Source organism: Melanotaenia boesemani, chromosome 16 (assembly GCF_017639745.1).
Source record: "Melanotaenia boesemani isolate fMelBoe1 chromosome 16, fMelBoe1.pri, whole genome shotgun sequence".
Classification (NCBI taxonomy): domain Eukaryota; kingdom Metazoa; phylum Chordata; class Actinopteri; order Atheriniformes; family Melanotaeniidae; genus Melanotaenia; species Melanotaenia boesemani.
In genome coordinates, this window is record NC_055697.1 from 14889079 (window position 1) to 14912462 (window position 23384).

Here is a 23384-nt window from a genome sequence, read left to right on the forward strand (position 1 = left end):
GAAAAAAATTTGCCAGGTGTAACACTGATATGTGAAAACTAAAACTCCAAGATCAGCATTAGTAAGAATGCCTATCTTGTGGCTTTCACAGAAGGTGGCAATGTTCATCAAAAATTAAGCTAAGTTGCACTACTAATGTAAAGTGATAGCACTCATATGTATGAGTTTGGACATTTAAGAGATAAACTGATCAAAAGAAACTGCATTGCAAACTAGAGTAAAGATACCCACAGCCATAACAAGAACAGGATTTTATTAATATTTTGTAATACCATATATAATGCAATTGCATATCTTTGGCGAAAATAAATCTTATAAACATTTTATCAACAGAGGTTAGCATACAAAAACCAAAAGGTGTGTCAGTCCAATAGACATGGCAAACAACAGACAAACTGATACTGGGTTGGCAGCTTTGTCAAATGCAAGAATTATTATATCCTAAGGAACTGCAACAACAACAAAAATAAAATAAAATAAAATCACATAATCAATGACAGCTGTTGAGCAATTAAGCAACTAGTTTGTTTTTATTTTTTTAGTTGTGTAAGTCCTGGGAGGCAAAATCATTCAGGTACCTTGTCCAAACATTAACTCTGTCACTTTGAGATCAACATATCCTTGTTTTTGCAAGTGCTACAGAACGCATGAGTGAGAGCTTTCCTCTGCTAGTCGTTCCATAATTTCACTGCAGTTGTCGCTATACTCGAATGTAGGTCTGACGCCACACAGCAGCTGCCTGGGGACTGAGTCAATCTGATCCAGTTTACAGTGGTAATCCAAACATTTCAGCAATGATGACTGGCAGAATCTAATCTGTAATGTGACTGAGAGCTAATATTACATTTCTGACTATTTAAGTCATAAAACCTAAACAAAAACCATCCACGTGAAAAATGTAAAAATGATTTAATCAGCCTCATAAAACCTTTACAGTACACGGGGAATGCCTTAGCTTTCATTTCTGTACCCCTGTACAGCAGTTTTGGCAACAAAAAAGTTTTCAGGATCAATGTTAATTAAATCTCTTCTATCCAGCCTAATGGAAAAAAAAAAGCAAAAGCAAAGACATCAAGAAAGTCTGGCAGTCACGGTTATATTGGGGAAGGAGGGGAACCTGCTCAAAAGACAATAAACATTGGCAAAATACTTAATCACTGTAACAAGAAAATAAGTGTATTGCTGTAAAATAAACAAAAAATTCGTAAAAAGAGTTCACAAAGGAAAATAAATGTGCCCAGTCATTTTTTTTTCACATGACCAGTGTCTGATAGAGTCTGCATTCAAAAATCCCATAAATTAAAGTTATAAATAAGGTGATGATTGATGAACAATAATTTGTTCTTTTTTCACAGCTAAAAAAAGACCAGTGTATGCAAGTATCAATTCTGAGAACTGCAGCTTGTTCTGCAATCAACAGTTCCCACTCTAAAGTGATCAAAATAAACCAAAACATTGGTAAAGTCACTATATGGAATAGCCATCTTCCAATCATTAATAAAGAAAATAAAACAACAACAGTATGGCAACATAATGACCATGGCCCTTCGCAATTTTAACATCAGTGGCACATGAAAATGTTTGGCACTGACTGTCCATGCTATACTAACAGTCACAGTGAAACTAGTACTGTTGGAGGAAACATTCGGTTTATTACGTTGTGCTCGTCCAAGCTGCCTTGTATTTTATGCTGAGAATGTGGCCTATCTAAAAGATTAAATGTCAATTGTGGCTAGCCAAACAAGTGGTCCGCAACTTCCCTTCATGCAATCAGCTGACAATAAACCTTCCACTTCGCAGTTTGAGAAGAGAATGTGTACTTCCTTATTTTCTTCTAAGGGGGAAGAGCAACAAACATAGCCAGCCAGCCAGCCAAAACTGAGGTCAGCACCCAAGTGGACTTCTCCCAATTCATGACTAAACTGTCCCACTATTTATCTTACTGTGGATCTGTACATATTTTGAACCATAACAGAAACATTTTCCTGCAAGAAGTGTACAAACTTGGCCCCCGGATAAATCAAATGTAGATCACCTGCATAATTTAGAATTTTTTATAAGTATATGGAACAAAAACCAAGAAGACAGAGAGACATAAACAAACTGCACACCCAAATAATGGTGCAAGACGTGTTAATTCACTATCCATCTCTGTTCCTCATCGTTAACCAGGAGCGAGCAGATTACAACACAGCCCCACAACAAGAGATCTGTCATTATACATGCTCATCATATTTAATGGAGCCATATTTGTAAGAAAAGTGACTATTTAAAGCTATTCCTTGCAACTTTCATCTCAGATTTAGGTTGAAGTCAACATGCACTATGATACACACATGCACACAAAATTAAAATCTATGGAGGATAACCTATGAACACACAGCAAACATCTGGCAGATGTTCACTTTGCATAGGTTGGCACCAAACAGGAAAAATAAGCTGTGTCTCTGCACAACAAATGTCAAAAACACAATGGTGAATAAGGATAAGGGACATGATAAGCACTGGATTTGAGCAAAAGAAAGGGGGGTGAAAAAAACAAAAACAAAAAAAAAACACAGCTTGTACTGTAATGGCTGCACAAAACCGAGCGAAGTACTATAGCTAACTTTGCAACTCAATTTGGCAGTGGCAGAGTAATACTATTTCCTCATCTTGCTAATCCTGAAAGAGCCAAAGCTCATGTGTAGTAAGTGTATCGCATAACAAGATCATAATACTACTCAAGTCATTCTCTTAATTGTAAAGTTGAACTAGCATACTTGACTCCAAAAAAACGCCACCAAGGAATAATGTCAAAAAAGTTAAGGTCAAGGATTAATTATTGCATCTCTTACAAGAGGATTTGAAATAGTGGCATTTTTTTTCTGTAGCACAAAGAGGAGAAACTGATAACACCAGGAGGTTAGATTTTGTCTCTTACAAACATGCACTCATTCGCTTCATAAATAGATTCACTTGGAAGAGGATACAGGTTTGAGGAGGAAGCATGCAACGTTTTGAATTATAAAACCTTCAGATTTTTTTTCCCATTTTGTCTTTCAGAGAAAAATTCTTGAATCACAATCTCCTAATCCGATAGAAGCAGGCAGGTCATTTTGGATAGGTATCTTGATGGTCCTCCATAGCCCAACCCCCCACCCGCCCCAAAGTTACTCTATATGGCTTTGTTCTCCTGTGTGAACGATACTATTGCCATTTGTTTTGTTGGACAAAGATATTCCCAAACAAATAAAAAGGCTCAAAATGGCCAGCAAACGATCAGGTAAGGAGAAGGAGGCACACTGGGATACACGATCAGGGGTCAGAGGTTAGGGTTCACAGGGTCCGGAGGAGTCTAGTTGGGGCAAAAGGGAGCTTCATTTTCTGTTAAGTTTTGTGCTCTTGACAGTGCGTTTGGAGCCCTCCATGCAGCTGCGTATACCAGCAAGGTGCAGCAAAGAGCCAGCAGCTTCCTTCAGCTCCTCATCCAGCTCCGGCTTGACCTCACGCCGTGCTCTTTTGTTAATGGGCCACTTGATGGCGGGCGGACGTCGAGAAGTTTGCTGGATGCCCCTCTCGTCCCAGAGGTCGGAGTCTTCGTCGCTGTGGAAACCCTCGCTGCCAGCGCGGCGAGACTGCCTGCGTTCACAGCCGCCTTCGTCCAGGGAAGAAAGAGAGGAAGAAGAGGAACGGGAGGAACAGCGCTGCAGAGCGACGCTGCTGTAGTTGTGGTCCTGCTTTGGATCGCTGCTAACCAGGACAGAGTCAGGTCGAGAGAGGTCCAGCGGGCTGTCAGAATTGCCTGAGGAAAACAGAATGAATTCAAGCTTTTGTACATTTAATTTCACAATGCAGATTTAGCTAATTCCATTTATAAGAAGCAGAACAAAGTTCTGTCTAAGCTCAGCAGCAAAAACATACTTTAAAAATAGTGCCCTGCATGCGCAAGAAAGTAGAATTAAACAACACAGTAAAAAGCCTGTCATTAATGGCAGCAAGTTGAATAGAAAGTAGGCTACATAATTAATTTTTCTGAATAATGATAGAAATAAGTTGAAAAAGTCAGTTAGGTTAATTAAAAAAAAAGATCTGACTTTGATTTATTCTAATTTCCCCTACTGGAAGGTCATTTTAAGGAGTTTACATTTAAGGAGTGCTAACTTAAAAGTTTTGTACCAGTAAATGCTTCTAGCCAATAAACAATATGGTACATAACCCCCAAAACAGGAAATTGCAGATTGAAACACTTTCTGTTTGATCTTATTTGTTTAATCAATACAAATTGTTTTAATTGTGAGCATTAGATGAACTGTTAGGTAGATTTTACCACTTTTAAACAAGTAGCTAGTTTCATTTTGCTAAGCTACATAAACAAGCTTCAGTCACAGAGACTTCCAATTAGTCTGCCAGTCTTTGAAGCAATAGCTACAGGAAATGTTACATACAATCAAGTCATTTTCTTAAAATCTTTCCAATGCAAGAGCCAAAATTTTGCTTTACATACAGGTGACATATAAAAAGCACACAAAATTAAAAGAAAAAAAAAAAGCAATGACAGGGTGGTATGTCAGAGGTAGGAGACAAAGAGCTAAAAAAAAAGTATGGCTGCTTGTGGATTCTCTTACATGGGTCAACGTGGTGCCCAGGGGCAGAGTTTAAGAGCATCATGGCAGTGGCAGCATCAATGTCAGACTCTGGAAGAGGAGAGAACATGCATGATGGTCAGTCCTAAAGGTATGAAAGCATGGTAGCATGGTATCTCTACTAGGACTGGGTGGCCAAGATTCTTTGGTAATTTTTAAAGAGGCACAAAATTGCCCAAATGATACTTAAAGAATGGACGAGATTTGAAAGGGATTCACAGAAACAAACCAGAGGATAAATTTAAGCCACTGATTGCAAGAGTGCATCCAATCTCTTCAGACCTGACAAAGTGTCTGAAAGCCTCATAGCTCACCTCTAGAGCTCTAAATTATTAATGATTATAGTGAGACTGAGTGCTCGACACTGAGCACCAGCAGAACCTCTGCCTGTTGTCAAGGTTACAACTTCAAGAAGCAAGAAGAGGAGGCGGGGGGAGTTGAGACATCAACTGCGACAGAGTTCTCAACGTTATGGTCTACATGAGGCATCAATGACTTGAAAGCAACAAATCAAACAAGGAGCTGAGGACAAAATGATGCTGAATGTTTTGGGACTGAAATGTGCAAAGGCAACATAAATAAAATACTGCACAAACACAACTGCACCTATACACTGATTCTTGCCGAGCAGGCAGCCTTCAATGTGCAAAGTCACACACTGAGATAATTTTTCTTCGGTCTCACCTTTGAAGGAGCATCCTTGTAGAAAGAGGTGACGAGGGGGTGAGGAGGCACTGCAGACAATAAAACAAAGACATGGCGGGTCAGAAATTAAGGTTGGAGAGGAGATTTTTCAAAAAGTGATATTTAAACTCCACGGGTGTTGAGTTTTGTAAGAGACACAATACTGAATAATAAAAAATTGCACATAAGTCTATTCAAAAGTTCATATTTGAGACAGAGCAGATCAAATTAAAAGCCAACACAAACTGGCAGCATCAAGAGGGTGATGACAGTACCTGGGTGGGGAGGCGGGTGGTGTGCAGAAGGCATGTGCGGCTGGGAAGTGCTGCTTCTTAAGAGCTTGGATTAGGTTGGGGCGGTACTCAGGGTCAACACACCAGAGAGAACCTTTTCCACTGGCCTGCAGAACACAGTGGGATCAGTCAAATTTTTATACCCAAAGTAAGCTTGAAAATTTGTTTTGAATGCTAGATTTAGGTGTTCTCATGTAGGGCAAGAAAAACCAATAGTACACAGAGTAAATTTAGTTTTCTGGCAAACTAAACTTCGAGTGTTTTCCACTAGAACTTACAGCATGCATCACAAAGGCTTAACAAATATTTTCACAGCATTTCTGTCCTCAAAAAAATTTGTCATATTTTTTTTTTATTATTACTGCATGCCTTCTTTATATTCAAATTGGTTGGCCTGCAATCGTTTAGCCTTCATGAGTGTATTGCTGCACTTTTTTATGTTCGACGGCTGCCAACTGTTCTCAGCATATAGATGGAAAACCAGCAGCAGGACTATCTCACTGTATCTCACTGCATAAAAGCACATAATCTTTATATATGTAATCCCTGTGCATGATGTAAACATCCCCCATCGTATTACCAGTGGTGAATATACTACAGAGTACCTTTACAGATTACGTGGGTCAATTTTAGTAATCTGTGCAGCGAGTAACTGCACTGTACTGAAAATGACAAGATTTTTTTATCCTTAAAAAAAAAAAATCACATATGACCTTAACCGTTTGCAGATTAGTCACCGTGGAAACGCACTACATTTCACAAATCACTTTCTCTAAACATAATCTTCACAGCCCCTTTAAAACACGAGATGCTTGAACCAGAATAGTGAAACAGAGTTTCAGATTAACACTTGCTGGCAGTCAATTTTACTGCTACATAAAACATATTTACACATTTTCCAGTAGTCTCTTTGCATCAACTGCAATACAAACTAAGGATTCTTAAAACCAGCCACTACAAACAGGGAACATTTGTTTGACAGCATAGTGCAAACAACAAATGTGATGCGAATGGGAGTGTGTGCCATTTTATCTGATGGTGGTGTATTCTTGCCCAGTATGGGATAACAAGAGTGAGAGAGGGAGGAGAATAACCTTGACTCAGATTACCAACCAGCCTTGATGCAGGAAGAAGGAAATGTCTCCATGGCAACAGAAACCACCAGCCAGTGTCATGTGAAACTGGTGCTGGTGTCTCAGCAGACGAAGGGCTCACACTGTGCACCTGCATGCTGAGCAGCCTGCAGCGCACTATGTTGTTACTGAGTTCTAAAAGCCGTCCCCTCTCAGGGTGGGAAAAAAATCAGGACTTGGCCAGGCACAGTCTTGGAACCACAGACTCAAACCAAATCCCCAAACTTCCAAGATGTGTTTCCAAGCTTTAGCTCTAAATCCTGCGTAGTCGGTCAGGTATGTTAACCATTATTTCCAAACCATCTTTACCCACAAAAAAAAAGGCAGAAACTAAATGACAACTGCAACCATCAGACAGAAAAAGAACATTTCACAACACATATTTGCCATTCTGTTTACAGGAATGCTTGCGTAGCCAATGTGGTAGGCATTTCTCCTTTAGTCACAACCATATGCGGCTTCTCTTTCATCTACACGGGAATGCATAAGAGATTGTCACTCTGTCGGAAAAAGTAAACAGACTTATTTCTGCACTCAAAGTTACATTTATTTCCTTCTCACAGTCTGTCATGGAGTCCTCTAATTCTCCAACCCTTTCCTCTGCTTAAAATAGGTGCGCTACCTTGAAGTACTTCTGGAGATAATGTCCTTTCTTAGTGTGCTGTGTTTGCATTTCCTCTGGAGGAGTATCTGTGACCTTGACCGGATTCCACTCTTATCGCAGCAAAGTTGGAAATCCCTGCAGCTGTGTTCAAGTCCTGAATATTGTCACATGAAACTGCTGCAGCTTTGCATGAAACACATGGTTAACCTGCATTGTTCTGCTGAACCAAGTGGACATACTTTTGTCTGCTGAATTGTTAATATCTCATTGTGAAACTAAATAAAGACAAATGATGTGACTAAAATTCTCTGTGCAGTTTTCACAGAGTGACTCTGTGTGAAGTACATGAAAAATAGGAAACACTTTGATGACCTACCTTCCCCAAACTCCTGTCAACCTTGCGGAAGCATTTGTTCAGAGACAAGTTGTGACGAACTGAGTTCTTCCAGCCGGTGGGAGCATTGGAGAAATAAGGGAAGTGCTCGAGAATCCAGCCATAGATTTCTTTAACAGGCAAAGACTTGCTGGGAGACTGCTCAATGGCCATGTAGATAAGCAGAGAAAATGAAAAAGGGGGTTTTGACTTCAATGAGTCCCGCTCCCTGCTTCTGCTGTGTGAAGAAGACAAGGATGATGACGACGGGCCTTGGTTTGACCCGTAGTCTCCTTCTATATCAAAGAGTGGACTGCCGCTTGGCTGGGCCTCGGGACCCCCCAGAGTGAAGTTCTGAAGAAGATTCTCGTGGAGCCAGTTGAGGTTGGTGAGTTCCTCATCCTCTGTACCTCCAGTACGATCCACGCTTGTCGCCAGTGGACTGGATGCGCACTCTGCCTCAGGCAGTGTTCCCACACCACAAACACCTCTGAGTCCTGTCCGCTCCTCTTGCATACCCGGAATTTCCGTTTTCTTGTCTGGTGACATCCCAATGATTGGACCCATTAAATCAAAGAGGTCTGGAGAAACAGAAAAAAGAGGAGATTGTTAATGTTAAATGGCTTAAAAAGACAAAATATTAAGTTTGACAGCCAAGACAAACAAAATTGGCAGTATGAATAACTGAATGTGACATTTTGGTATGATGTGCGCTTCCTAAACATTGACCTTGTTTTCTTAAGTTTCCCTAGAGGCGCTTCGCTGCAACTGTGACTGTCTGCCTCCACTGCACCTCTTAGCTGCCTCTCTGTTCCTCTTCTCCATGCCTGGTAAGGAAAAAGAGGCTCTCAGCTCTCATTCCTCTTGACTGCAAGCGAGGACCTTCGAGGACATCCTCTTAAGCAACTGAGCTGACTTAAGGCTCCACTCCTCAACACCCACCTCATTTCATACAAGACCCAGCTGCTCGTTATGTGTAAATGAGCATGAGACCATCCAGTGACTGCAGGAATGAGTAAAAAGCCATCTTAGAGAGTGGATGGCTCTTAAAGACTGAACCGCATTCAGGAAGGATCAAGTCTCAATTTGTCACATGCCAAATTAAGTAGCATAAAGAGGCTACAAATCCAAGAGATACCGGCCTTTTAATGGCAAAAAGAAATTCAATACGCCAGCAGTGATGTATCATTAACAAATTCCACACACCATTATTATTTAGACAGTGACAGTTTTTTTTTAAAACACAGCAGTGATGAACCATATAATCAAATCAAACCAATTTTATTTATAAAGCACTTTTCCTGCTTTACATGATAAATACGCACAAATTGAGCCCCACCCCCCACATTTACAGAAACACGAACTCCCTAACTTCTGTCTCTTTAAATAAATAAATACATGAATGAATGAATGAATGAATGAATGAATGAATGAATGAATGAATGAATGAATGAATGAAAGAAATAAGTTAAAAGTAATAAATATCTGGCTTGACACTGATGTGAGGAAACAATGTCTTGGGGATCTTATCACACCAGGAGCCAGCCCACCCATGTCCATAGACACCTGCCACTGCAACCACCCAAACAAGACGTAACATTGGAAAGAGGCCTCGCCGTAGGTTTTGGTCCTTACTCTTGGACCTCAGGGTCCGCGAGGGTTGACAATTTAAAAGTAGGCCCGATAAATAAGAAGGCTCATGACTATCAAGACATTTATGAACCACTAACTGAACCTTAAAGTCGATCCCGAAGCACATGGGGAGCCAATGCAACGATTTTAAAACTGGTGTAATGTGTTTGTCGCCAATATCATGCCCCAATTTCACTTTGAAGTTGCACAAAAAGAGCAATCTCCACATGATCCTGTTCACAAAGACACCTGTTTTGCTAAATATAACAGATTCTCTAAACCCATACAGTATGAGCAGTGGTCTTGTGCACTGCTCACAGAGACCAAGAGCATGAAGAGATCACTCTTTGTCTCCGCTCACAACAAGCTTTATGTCCTGGGTGTCACTATGACAACCACGCTGTCCTTTCAATTAGAAGCAGAAATTCCACAAATAAGATTCAGTTAGAAAAATCAGCAATCCGTGCTGGCTGACTTTGCCACAGTTGACCAGTACAAAGCCACACATTCTCCTGCTGTACCTGTGTGTGTGAACACCAGATGTCCAGGTTTTGAAGTGGGCTTGCGTGTTCTGGATCTGGATTGAAATTGGACGGTTGGAGAGGTAAAGAGGCACAGTGTGGTAAATAGGCACATCTTTTCATTTTTCTGATAAGAAAAGAAGTGGGTCAAAACTCAAGTGTCTGCACAGTGGCTGAGACAGGGGGATAGAGTGTATACACACATCAATTTGTCAAAGCCAGTCAGCGAGAACAGGAAGTAAAGAAAGGAGGCATTAGTGAATTTACAAAATAACCCTTAACTCTCAGTAAGGGGCTAAACATACAGAAAATATATTCTTTTTAGATTAAGAGCAACACTTAAATCTAGAATTTTTTAATTCTTTAAGTTTATCTTATAATACTACATCTTGCCTGATCAATATGTGGCATTTTGTCATCTCCCTTTATCTCTGATTCTGTTGATTCTTTGTCATTTGTGAATTGCATATACATCAGTAATTTTAATCACCAACAAAAAAGGAAGCAAGTCAATAACTTTCTCAGACCAAAGACAAAACAACAACAGCCTGAGCATAGGGTGAAAAGAGGCATGATTAATTTATAGATGGAAGCTAAGCAAAAAGAAATAAAGAAAGATGGAAAGACAGAAAGAACAAAACTAAGTAGCAAGGTGATAGGCTTTGCAAGTTACCCACAGACTAGGATGAATCACAGCTCTTAGTAAAGTAGAGCAATCAGATACGTCAGGCAGCACGAGGACTGCCCATTTATGTCAGAAGAAAATCTCCGCTCAAGACACAAGAACACAGACATACTTTGACATCACAGTTTCCTATTCTGATTTCATTTATTGACTGTAATGAGACCAAGCACAGAGACAAGTCTGCAGTTCCATATGAATTCTTTTGTTTCTAAAAACCTTTGTAGGCTATGTTTAGAGTGACTATACTGTACCATTATAAAATATTGAGATGAGTCATCTTCCTTTCATTGAATCCTAAAAAAAATCACATTTGCAGTAGCTGTGTGTACAGGCCAAAGGTTTGTATGAAAAATAAAACAGATTGATACAATCTGGAAAAAATTGTATAAACACATACTTTATGGAAAAGGACGATACAAAAAGTGTCCATATGAATTCCATGTTATGCATGAGAGAGAAAGAAAAAAAAACCTAACAAAAGCAAAAACAAAACAGAAAAATACAATCTGAGAGGTATCCAAGGTTCGTCTTTGTGAGCTTTAGTAAAGTCTAAATCCATGGCTTTGTTGCCCAATCTATTCTGATGACAATTAGGTCTCAGTAAACCATGAGCCCTAACAGGTGTGGTCAAATCCGGCCCAATACAAAATATGTCACCACGGCGGGTCATTTGAATAAAAGCTGCAGCCACAGTGTTCTCCAGAGTCAACTATAAACAAGCCACATGGTTGTCCCTTCTACTTCAGTAGCCCATAAATGACTGCCTGTAAACTTTATATGAGTTTTATGGCTGTGAGATACAAAGAAATCAAAAGAGGAGTGAAGGGATTGCCTTAAAGCACAAGGAAGCATTACTTCGGTCCTTCTGTCCAAACATGACTTCTCTGCTGGGTCCTTGGGTACCAAAGAGACTTTATCCTCATCCAAGTAGCTCATCATTTGAATATCAACAGAGGATGGAAGGATGGATTGATGGATGGAGAAAAGCTGCATTGCATCCAGCCAAACACAGGAAGTATTTTACTGTGATTGCAGCTGGTCAATTACCACTGCTTCTGCAATGATCGCAGTTATCATTGCTTTTATAAAAAGGCATCAAAGAGAGGCGGCTGAGAATGCAGAGAATAATGGGACACTGGTGAGTAGAGTAGATGGGAGAGTGAGCTAATAAGCCGGACCAGCCTGTTGACTGCTGCTCATACTGGAAAATACAGCAAAGCTGCAATAGTGCTGACCTGATGGCTCATCTGCAAGTTAAAATAGCCCTGTCCACAGCCAGTTTCATCATATTCATGTGCAAACAGGCAGGCTAACAGCAGGTGCCAAGGCACATTTCCCCCCCTTCCAAACTGCTCTTTTATCCTCTTAAGCACTTACCCTATTCAAAAATACACAAAGACATATGGAGATGGGTGTAAGTGGCAGATCAAGCAATTGATGCATCAGATATGTACAGGAGAATGTGTAAGGTGAGAATTGCAGCTTTCAAATAAAGAGGTACTGGTTTGAGATGTTTTTTCTGGGAGTGAATCTCATGATCAGGACTCAGTTGCCACGGCAGCCGATGTTGTAAGGGAAGCAATTGTGCTCATGTCTGTGCATGAAGAGAGAGCTAATGTGGGGAGATCAATACAAGCGGAAAATGCTGAGGCCAGCAGTCTGCTGCTGTTCTCCACAAACCTGTCTGACAAAGAGCAGTGGGAAAGGCTGTTGCCAACCTGAATGTCATGGCACTTCTGACTCAGTGCCATTAAAACATAATTATAACGTCTAATCCATGCACCAAAAAAATAAGCTTTGGCTAAACTAACTTTAACATATCAAACTTTTTTTTTTTTTTTATTAATCAAAGCAAAAAGATCCTGGTATTATGGAGGTAACTGCCTTTAGTTCATGTGCTCACACCACACCCTCTTCACATGAAATAAGCCAGTTGACACAAACCTGTTACACAAAGGTGTGTCGCAAAGCTCCATAGTGATGGCTGTTATTTGAAACCCTAACTGATATTTAGGTGACTGCCTGGTCTGACTGGAGCTCTAAAAATGTGAATGAGACAAAGGCAGATTGAGTTAGAGTGGGATAGAGGGAAAGGCTGCTCCAAAGTAAAGCTTACCAGTGGCCAGTTCTTTTATTCTACAAGAGGGTTAAATTGTGTCATTATGAAGCAAGTATGCATTCATGTGAAAGTTAATCAAGCTTTGATTAAAACATGTCTGAATACTATAAAAAAAACTATTTCGTAAATGCAAATCGTTTCATCAATGTCTGAGGTGAAAGCAAATGAAATGCTTGCACAACGCATTAACAACTGGCCCTGCACTCGGCCTAGACAATGGAGCAGTTGTTTTTACTCTAATCATGTTTCCGAAGTGCTCAGTATTCATCTCACAGTTTCAAACAGAGGACTAGAGGGAAGGAAACACCTCCTGCCTGTTGAGGAAGTTCATTTTCAGAAAACAAATTCAGACTTAACACAAAGATAGTTCGGCTTGCTCTACACCAAACAGAGGATTCAGGCAGTAAGAGGCCAAAAGGCTGTTTTAACTGAAGCAAAAGGATTTACTTTGGCAAACTATGAATTCCATCAGAAAGTAGCTTAGAGACTCCCATTCTGCCTTTAGCAGAATGCTATTAATACAATCACTCAGAGAAAAACAAGCCAAAAAAAATAAAAAATACAGAAAATAATTATTCTGTTCACCCACATCAGTTACATTAAATTCATTGTGGCTTCGAACTCAAGCACAAGACTGAACTTTGACTGTAAACAGAGGTGAGGCCATCCAAAGTACATGCCAGCCCCCAGCCAACACTGCAACCTTATCTCTTTGGTCATATGTCTGTAAGTTTGATGTACCCGCACTCACCACTGACCAATATACACAACAGCTTCAGCTGCCTGTAAATTAAGATAATTTTTTTAAATCCACAGAGGCCTTTTTGTAGAGTTTCTATATTTGTAAAGGAACAACAAAAATGCCTTCAACAATTTAGTTAAGGTTTTACCATAAGCCCTTGCAGGAATGTTCTGTGCACACAAACACTACAAGTGTTTCTGTGTGCAAGGAACCCAGAACCAAGAAATAAGGCCCTGCAACAAAATCCTTCTTTTGTGCATAAGAGAGAGAGAGAGAGAGAAAAGAAAAAAAAAAAAATCAAAACTGGGGGAAATATAAGCTCCTCCAAAGACCCAAAACAGATAATAAAATGAGGCACCTTGATTTCAGAGGGAAAAAATATTTACTGTGGCTAATGATATGAATAAATAAATGCAAGCAGGTGAAGCATATAATGAGCATGCAGTTAGATGCAGCAAATAAAATAAAATATAACATCCTGAGCTAGTTGATTTTCTGGCATCAGTAAATAGTTTATTGTGCACATTATTGTCCATCATATCGGTATTAAAATAAATTTAGGATGAACATCAAGCATTTTATCCCTTTTTTTTTTTTTTTAAATAAAGAACACTATGCTGTCTTGGTGACAGACAAGTACACAGTTCCTGTTATTTTAGATTTTTACTGTAAATATGATCTAAGTGGTGAGCTTTCAAGTGCAAAGCCAAGTGTAAAAAACTGTCTTGTCACTTTTAAGTTTACTTGTCATTTTAGCCAAACACCTAACCGACCCATTTAGCTGCAGCAGTTCTTTAATACTTTAGTTGGTATTGGTTCCAAAAAAAACAAAAGCTGGGGCAATAGCATATTCATTAATGTCCACATATCATAGAAGAGCTTCATCATTTACACACAAGCTGGTCAGTCTGCAGTGTTGTACTGCCATTAATTAAATAAATCCTGTTAATTCAGCCAACCGTGATGAGACAAAGACCCATTGTGACACAGGACACAACTGGCCTTCTCTCTTCCTTTCTCTCAATCAAGGAAACGGTCACGTCACTGTTGCTTTCACTGAGACGGGCCCTAATGGGCTGTGTCTTGAGTCCACCCCATCAGAAATGAGATAGACACAGGAACAGTCGGGGGTTAAAGAGAGGAAGGAAGAGGATGGAGAAAGATGGGGTAGCAGCTTGCCATAACCAGAGAATGACCACCAATCAAAGATGTAAAATGATAGATGGAGTAGATGGAATAAAACCACTTTATGGAAATAAACATTCAGAAATGCACATGTTTAAAAAGAAAACGGTTGATTTTCATATTTAAGGAAAAACTTCCTTAGTTCTATTTTTTTTTGTCAGTGTCTCAATAGGCTAATTCCAGTTTAAAATTAGTGTCAGCTGTGAAAATAAGTGGAAAGTTTAGAGCATAAAATAGATACCATTGCAAGCACTTAAGCTAATATGAAACACCCACAAAAGCAGACAAGTTAATCAGCACAGATACACAAATCCTGACAAAACCAAAGAAGAAAGGCAACACAAGGTTGAAAACATGCAATGTTTCTGGAGGCGTTCAGATTTGCAACTCAAATTCAGAGCTACCACCCATGCTTGATTAGCAGAATGTCACAGACAAAATGACAGCAGACTACATCCTCCTGGGGATGTCCCTTCTTAAAAAAAACAAAAAAACATGAGGGCTGTGTGAGTGATTATTCAAGCTAGCTGCAACAAAACTGCCTAAAGTCAGAGAGGTCAATGTCAAGACTCAGAACTAAAGCTTATTGATCAGTGACTGATCTCAAGTAAACATACAACTGTTTAGTTCAACAACCTACTCTGGAATAATGAGAAGAAGAAATTGGACTTATCCTATCCTTATCCACTATAAACTGGGGGTGGGGCAATTCACTATTTAATCAATTTTAATCAGTGCAACACATGATGATTATGATTTGTAAATTTTCAAAACCGATTATTTTGAATAAAATAATTTTAAAATAATTAAATGGCAGGAACACAGAACACAGAAAGAGAGTATAGGGCATGTTGGACAGTTGGAAAAAACTTTATAGCGATGCATTACTGCAGCCAAACTGTGTCTGAAACTGATGTCGGCTCGTGGGGTGAACTCTGAACTTAGCACTGCTCACTAGTGGAAGAATTTACTTAACAACCATGGCTATTTAATATTTTATTTGATAACGCAAAAGACGTCCAGAAGTATGAGGATGGCGATGTATGACAACGTTTAAAATGGACGTCTCAAGTTATATACGAAAGGGAGCACAAATGGGCCTGAAGTGTGGCAGGAATATAGAAGTTGCGCATGTCACCCGGACATATTCAGTGTCCAGCAGCACAAAGTAAACAACACAGTTACCAAGAAGTCAGCAGCTAGCCTTTCAGCCACTGTTACTGAGCGTGAGATTTACTCATCGGGGTTGAAGTCTAGCATTTGGAAACATTTTGGTTTTAATGGACATGAGAACGGACAAGCCCTGGACAAGACTAACTCCATATGAAAGCAGTTTAAAGCCAAAATAAAATATAACCGTAATTCTACAAACATACAGCTCATGTGTTCCCAGCCCAGGTTACTGGAGGAGAAAAAGCTGCAGGTGTTGTTAGCTTTACATACGTTGTCAGAATAACAGACCATAGCCTTGTAGGGCTGGGTAAAAAAAAAAAACAACAAAAAAAAACAAAAGACAATTAATCGATTTTAATTGATTCAGTTGATATAAATCAAATATCAATTCATAAAACTTTTTTCGATAATGTGAACCTACTCTTGCGTGACTGACCAAGCCTCAGTGAGATCTTAGCATATATATATATAAAGACGTCCAAAATCAGCATCTCTTGCCGAGATAATTTCAAGTTCAGATGTTTTCATTCACCAGTGTGGATCCATCTATAGTCGTTTGCAGTGTATTACTGCTCACATTAGCAACTAACGCTAAGACCGTGGCACTCATATTAGCAGCTAATGCTAAAGGACGCCATCACGTTCAACAACAGGAAATGGTGTCACCATGCACGTAGTTTAAAATAAATCTGATATGGTGATAATTTAAAGTTAAATTTCCCCTAGAACAGGTTTACACTTTGCCCATTTATCGAACAGTAAATAGTCTGATGCTATTTATCTGATTTACATCACGGCATGTCATAGCTGCTCTCTGTGTCTACTGCAGTAAGCACACACACACACATATGTGCACACACGTCAGAGGACAGAGTGCACACGTCAACCAGCTAAACCGATCCAATGTTCTTTGTAGGTTTTATTAACATCAACGCGTTATCTGAGATCTGAAATAAGACTATTTAAAGCGACTCCACTGAATGAGACGGTTTCATTAGAACATTTAAAACGTTTAACTTTTTCTCCTGTCCTGTGGATTTTTTATTTTTATTAATATATTTACTTATTTATTTTATCTATTTATTTATTTCCATCACAGCATTTCTAGCTCTGAATCTGGGGAAACACTGTATTGTTATGGAAATGAATGTAGATGTGTCAGATCAGATTATGACAGTAATCTGATTACTCAAAGATAACAGATTTTGATTGTCAAGTAAATGCACTCAATGTTTTTTAAAAAATTGTTATCGGAGAATGTCTTTAATATTCAAGAAAAATAGGTGGTGTTACAGAGTTAGCTGTAAATTAATCAATATTCAATCGAATTTAATAGAATCGAAATAGGCTGTTGTGAATCGAATCGATTCAGGAAATTAGTGATGATACCGAGCCCTATTGCCTTGTCCGTTTAGACTGCTTTATCAAAACAATATAGCTATGTATTCCTCTTTAATAGATAGGCTACAATGACATTTAATATTTTATTTGACAATTGTTATTTAAAAATTAATCACTACATGTTCACCCTCGCAGTTTGGGAGAAGGCACTGGATGCTAATAATACAATCCATGTTTAAAGGACATTAAGACCTCACTTGCAAAAAGAGTAACAGAAAGAATGTGTGATAAAAATAGTTTCGTACACTTCCTTTGGGTTTTAGGTGCATTTCCCTTCAAGTTTAGTCACACAAGAGATGAACTTGAGCAATGTGCAGTTATTATGCAATATAATACACTAAACTAACTTGTGGGTTCACAGACATTGCATTTGCAGATTTTCTGTTCTACGCGTCTTCATTAACCAAGGATAGCTATTCTGACACCTGTTGTTGCTCCTAACTAACACATTTTTCCTGTAGATTCCATGGAAAAATATGAACATAATATGAAAATTTTGTTTGATATGTGTTGGATTTATTTATGGTTTGACATAACTAAAAAGGGAGTTGAGATACTTTTGTTTGGTAACTTGAATTAAAGGATACTGAATGGATTAAATCGAAGCCCCCTGAATCTTAATCGGATCGTGAGGTACCTAAGATCGCACACCTCTACAATAAACATTTTATGAACTCTTCCTTTGACTGATAAAAATTAAACAGTAGCAAAGATGGTTATTCTTGTTGTTATTATAACACATCAATTTAAAATATTTCCCATTTCTAGAAGCTATTTAAAAAAGCATATGTCAAGATAATTATGGGAATATGTCACTTCAACAGAGCTACGACCAACTTCCTTATTCTGCCAACCTACACATTACAAAACTAAGACTTACTAGAGTGCAACTAATAAAACAGTGCAATCAAAGGTACAAATGACTATACTGAGAGGGTTTTCTTAGAACAGGTTATGAAGCTTTATGCCAATCGAGGAAAAAAAATGGTTTAGTCTGTCTCAAAAGTTTCTGCCACATGAGATCAGACTTCATAATGATTTCAATGCCACAGTTACTCCAATATCTAGAAAGAGTTTGGTGGATTTCAGAGAGCCTTTCTTTTGCCCCAGGTCAGAGTACACAGCCTGTGATAAGACTGATAACATGACAACACCATTTAAACTGCTGATTGTGGCCCAGTCTTGCGTGAACATAATGTCACAGTCACATGATACAGTTCAACACCCCTCCATTTTTTATTAAGCTCTTTCTGCCTAATATTTAAGATGTTTGCGAGACAATTAATTTACTATGTAAGTGTTCAGTTGTCTGGAAGTTGCTTCTGTGACATTTCATCATCATATATCAGAAAAACACTGCAGAACTCCTTCCTGTTCTGCCATCAGGACAAAACAAAAGAGCAACTACTCAGAAAAGTGCCACAAATGTGTGGAGCTGCTGAATGTAGTGCAACTTGAGATAGATTTAATATGAGGGAGTCTACTAGTGTGCTCTGTTGGTGAGATATACCAACATTGTGAAGGAAACCTACACTGGAAATTATGCATTATACTGAAGTATCAGTCTAACAGGGCATTATTCTCTAAAAGAAAAAAAAAAAAGAAAAAGAAACAGCAGACCTACACCCCAAGGCTGTCATACTGAGTAGTTGTAAATTTCACTTTCAAATTATCTGTAAAACTTTACCATTCTCGAGTCTGCCATTTTACCTTTCCAGACGTATGACACTGTGAACAGATCGGTAAAAAGAGACTGAATATTTACTAAACTGAGCAGTCAAAACTCCTATTTTACCTCTTACGATATAGAAAAGAAATTTAAACCATGACGTGATTTGGGATATGGTATCTACAGCACCTTCAGTGGCTGTTTCAAAACTTAAAATACCCAAAGACAATTAAACTTTACTGACCATATTTTGCATCCCTGTGCTCATAAAAGCCATTTTACATCTCAATAAGTACTTTATATTGGGTTACCACGAGTCTTATTTATAGAAATGAATGTCAGTAAAGTTAGCACACCCTTGTCTATTCTGGGAGGCAAAAGCACTTACCCTTCAGATGCTGCTGTACATTCAAACAAGTTCTCTGGTGGATATACCACAAACAACAGCAAAGACAACAGATGGTTGGACTTACAATATAACCATGGAAATTCTGCCCGTAAAATAATGGCAGATTGACAACATCTGTCTTTTTTTGTGTTACCCTGACCCTCAAGCTCCTGCTGCCTTTGTCCTTCATATATAACTAATGTTTTAGTAACTGGCAAGCCCAAAGAGAGGAACAACACAGCGTATGTTTTAACATAGATATTGAGATATGTCAGCACATATTGAATTTTAGATGTTTTGTGCAGTCTGATAAATGCAATACTGAGAGACAACAGGAAGAAAGACTCAGAGATTAAAACAGTGGACATGTCATATATTAAAGTATATGCAGTGTAAGAAAAAAATACTGTTTGAATAAATAACATAACCACCTGAATAGCTCCAAGGCAATGTATATTATTAAATTCATTACATTTTTATGGCTTTTAAACTAAATGTTTTAAACAGAGCTTTAAGATTAAAAACTCCTACAGGCTGTTGATGTTTCATTAAGATTTTTATTAAGAGTTGTCTGACTACTCAGCCATCCACCTTGGTTCATTTTGCAGGAATAACAGAGATGCTCTAAGGAGGCATTGATTTGATTGGCAGATAGGAGGCGGGGTTTATCAGAACAAACAAGTCAAAACAACTCTAAATATGAGAACAAATTGCCAAATAAAGGGAACTTCTTCATGGTTAAATAGTTTAACATTTTTCCCCTTGGTATTGCCTGCCAGTGTTGTCTGTCAAAGAATGTATTTCTGTATGGTAAAAATATGCAAAACAACAGTCCTTTCTTTTACATATGAGTTGTTTTTCTTTAACCATGAACTGATTTGACTAATAACTGTAATTCAAATACATATTTTCAGTCACATTTGTTTTAAAATTTAATTGGAGAGCTCTATTACACTGAACTGTTTACCTCCAACTATTTATATGTGAACACCAATTCAGCATTGATATCCAAGTATATCCAAGTGGAGCAGACAGATATTTTTCCTACACTCCGACATTGTTTGTAGAGCACCGTATCTGGGACAATCTTGTGATAATCCATTACATCATGTGCTTAGCTAGCCAGTGTACGTCCTAACCTCTGGTGTCGTCAATATATACCATTAAAATTTACACTATTTATAGATAGTAAGACAGGACGCGTGTGGTTTTCATAATAACCACCAAAGATTTGATTCAGTAAGGCTGTGTACTACAACTTGAGAATATATTAGACGACCAACGCCATTTAAGGGAAAAATTTGACTAAAAGCTAGAAGAGAAGCTGAAATTGCTGCTCGCATAAGAAACTAATGTGTTGTAGCGCCTATCTTTAAGACTGCACCCACAAGCAACCACAACAGTGACACTACGAACATTACAAAGTTACTCGTAATGACGTGGACTATTGCACAACATTTCCTGGCATAAGGGACACGTTACGATGTAACTTATCTCCAGCTAGTTACCGACTTTTGTTCACTACTAACTGGAGTTTAATATATGCTTCGTTACCAGCGTTAGCTCTGCCAACAGTACCGTGAGGCAGAGTAGCGTTAGCAGTCGCTCGATGAGTCAGTGAAGGTAAACCTGCCGCTAGCTTTAGCATAACATTTAAACTATCTAAAATAGTGTCGTTTAATTAATGTTTCCATTTATCAAACGATAGACATTCTCTGGTTCTATAAATTCCCATATAGTCTTTAAGTGGAGGACACAGAGAAGTAACATTAACATGAGCTAGCTGGCCACATGCTGTCGCTTTTTCTGCCATGCTGGCTGCTCTAAGCAAAGTCACTTGACCAATTTTACTTTTAGCTTGTTCGCAACACTACTCGTTTTCTACCGAAGACCATTTAATTAAAGAAAACTGAATAAACCATCAATTACTTACAATCATGCAAGTCGTGCCCCGGTGCGGTATGTTTGAAGACACGTCTGCGCGCAGTTTATTCAGATGTCTGTTCACACAATGTCAGAGATCAGATCAGCAGCTGCTTCCTCCATACACGCAGCGCGCAGATCACACAGCGCACGGCAACGCTACCAAACCCCTTGCCGTCGTCATGGCAACAGGTCCACTTCAGCCAATCAAAACCCCTCCCCTCCTATCTCCCCTGGCAACTGCCGCAGCGCTGGAGCTCCGGGAACGCGCACGCCATCCAATTTTTTTTGCATCGTGCAATGTGCTTTCAGTTTTATCACCAACCGCTTGTAACGCACAAGAGGGAAATATGCTTTTAGTGTTTTAAACAGATAATTTTAATAAATGACCATTTCTGGTGAAGTAGAAGTGTAATTCATTTATCAGTTAATAAAGTGTCAGAGGAATGAAACCGGACGGGTCCCACAAAAACACTCCCGCGTTATTCAGGGCAGGCTGCACAAACACCTCGGGGCGGAGAGAAAGGATGTGTCACCACACCCAGCCTCGTGACGATAGTGGACCCTCAACAGGGCCCCTCCTAGAGTAAACGGTGGTACAAGTGGCCAACATGACCCGTGGGTAAACAACATACGCATGCTGGATAGTGTTTGAGCATATAGCGTATATAGACAAAATACTGTGAGAAAAGAAAAGTTCCAATTAAAACTCAGTCTGTAACAGTGTGTAAAGTGTGAAGAGAAAATTGCATCCACTTGTTTATTTACATGGCTGTACAGATGTGCTTTTTAAGCCAACATGTGTCTCAGTGAGCATGGCAGTTTGCTCTTATATCTTTGCCTGGCAATCTGTTGAGTGCAGCTTTACAGGCCAACTGACTTCACACCAAACTGTAACTTTCACATAATGGTGATACCTAACTCATCCCAGTCACACCATTTCATAAGACCACCATGAGTAGCTCTCTGTGAACTGATCTAATAGCCTGTCTGTTTTCTTTTAAACCCAACTACCAGTCCAGTAAATTCTTCATCAACAGTGCAACAGCTCATTTTGTTCTTCCCCTTCTTTCAACCGGACAAACTGGCTCAGCAGTGGCGTATGGTGGGTGTTTTTGTTTGTCTGATTGAATACCAGCGTGGCAAACTGAAAGTGTATTTATGATACCTATTACTGCTATTAGGCATATTTAGTTTGTCCCTTTTCTGTAATGACCTTCTGATAAAGTTGGCTTAACAGAAGTTATACTTTATATATATTATGCATACTCAGCTGATTAAAAAATTTGAAAAAAATTGAAAACTCTATTTAACCAATAAAGAAACCAGTGATGTGTTTTAGCTAGATGCTATTACATTGTATTAATCCACTGGTCCATTCATGATTTTGAGCTTTTACTCAGGTTGCTGTTGCAAAAATAGCTATTTTTAGGGCTGGCAAGCTGCATGGACTCTGCCCCATTTTTCCTTCTAGTATCACTCCTAGGGATGATGAAGTTGCAAAGCTAGCAAATGAGAGAGAGGAGAGCAAGATGCATTAATCACCACGGAAACAGCTGATTGAGGATGCCTTAAAAAGACAGACCCATTAGTCTGTGTGCCTGCATTGGTGCTAATTTAATTGTAAAACTGTTAGGCTAAAACAACATAACCCACTGACCACCATCAGTGATTTTCATAATGGTGCCGGAGCACTTCCTGATATGTATAACACTGTGTAGATGACATACTTAATCCTTTTGGTGACACGAAAGATGGACAAAAGAGTTCACGGTAGAGTTGTTGGAATTGTTTTGACCTATCAGCAGAGGAGAATAATTACAGAAAACAGTTAAGTTTCCATCAGAGGACGGAGGTAAAGGATAGCAGAATTACAGACTAAGAAGAGTTAATGCAAGGCAGTTAAAGTGGTGCTGATGAAGGGACGAACAATGAGCAAGCTAGCCTGTGAGGGAGGGAAGTGACCGTGCATGAATGAGGGCGCACTGTGTCTTAGCAGCCAGCCCTGTAGTGGCATAGTGGTCAGGAGGCCTGCTGCTTTAATGGTCCATAAATCTGTGTGGACTGGCTGGTCTGATGCCGCCCCTGTGAGACCCTCTCATGCGGAAAATGAATCAGACCATTTTTACGGATTGTAAGTGTAAAAGCTCTCACCCTCCCCTGCCTTGCTGCCAGCGAGCCGATAAGAGCTGCTGCACACGCACAACACTCCATTTCAGCAGGTCTGGAGCTCA

At 39.2% G+C, this 23384-nt stretch overlaps 1 protein-coding gene across 4 annotated transcripts; it reads right to left on the reverse strand.

Moving 5' to 3' along the window:
- Positions 1 to 236: 236 nt before the first annotated feature.
- Positions 237 to 21297, reverse strand: foxn2a (forkhead box N2a). 4 transcript variants are annotated; one of them, XM_042010317.1, is made up of 7 exons: positions 21161 to 21296; positions 8442 to 8539; positions 7716 to 8293; positions 5585 to 5709; positions 5310 to 5359; positions 4608 to 4676; positions 237 to 3784 (listed from the first exon to the last, which is right to left on the reverse strand). In XM_042010317.1, exons 3-7 carry the CDS (start codon positions 8277 to 8279, stop codon positions 3360 to 3362), a joined length of 1233 nt encoding a protein of 410 aa, XP_041866251.1. In that variant the 5' UTR covers positions 8280 to 8293; positions 8442 to 8539; positions 21161 to 21296; the 3' UTR covers positions 237 to 3359. The 4 variants fall into 4 exon arrangements, with proteins under 4 accessions (XP_041866251.1, XP_041866252.1, XP_041866250.1 ...); XM_042010318.1 differs by lacking the exon at positions 8442 to 8539 and adding an exon at positions 9866 to 9921; XM_042010316.1 differs by lacking the exon at positions 8442 to 8539.
- Positions 21298 to 23384: the final 2087 nt, after the last annotated feature.

What these genes read in the sequence shown, in the direction of transcription:
- foxn2a (XM_042010316.1), bottom strand. Translation starts at nt 8,279, where the DNA reads ATGGGTCCAATCATTGGGATGTCACCAGACAAGAAAACGGAAATTCCG. An exon ending in CCACCCGCCTCCCCACCCAG is followed by an intron (nt 5,360 to 5,584) that starts GTACTGTCATCA and finishes TATTGTCTGCAG; the next exon opens with TGCCTCCTCACCCCCTCGTC. An exon ending in ACAAGGATGCTCCTTCAAAG is followed by an intron (nt 4,677 to 5,309) that starts GTGAGACCGAAG and finishes CTCCTCTTCCAG; the next exon opens with AGTCTGACATTGATGCTGCC.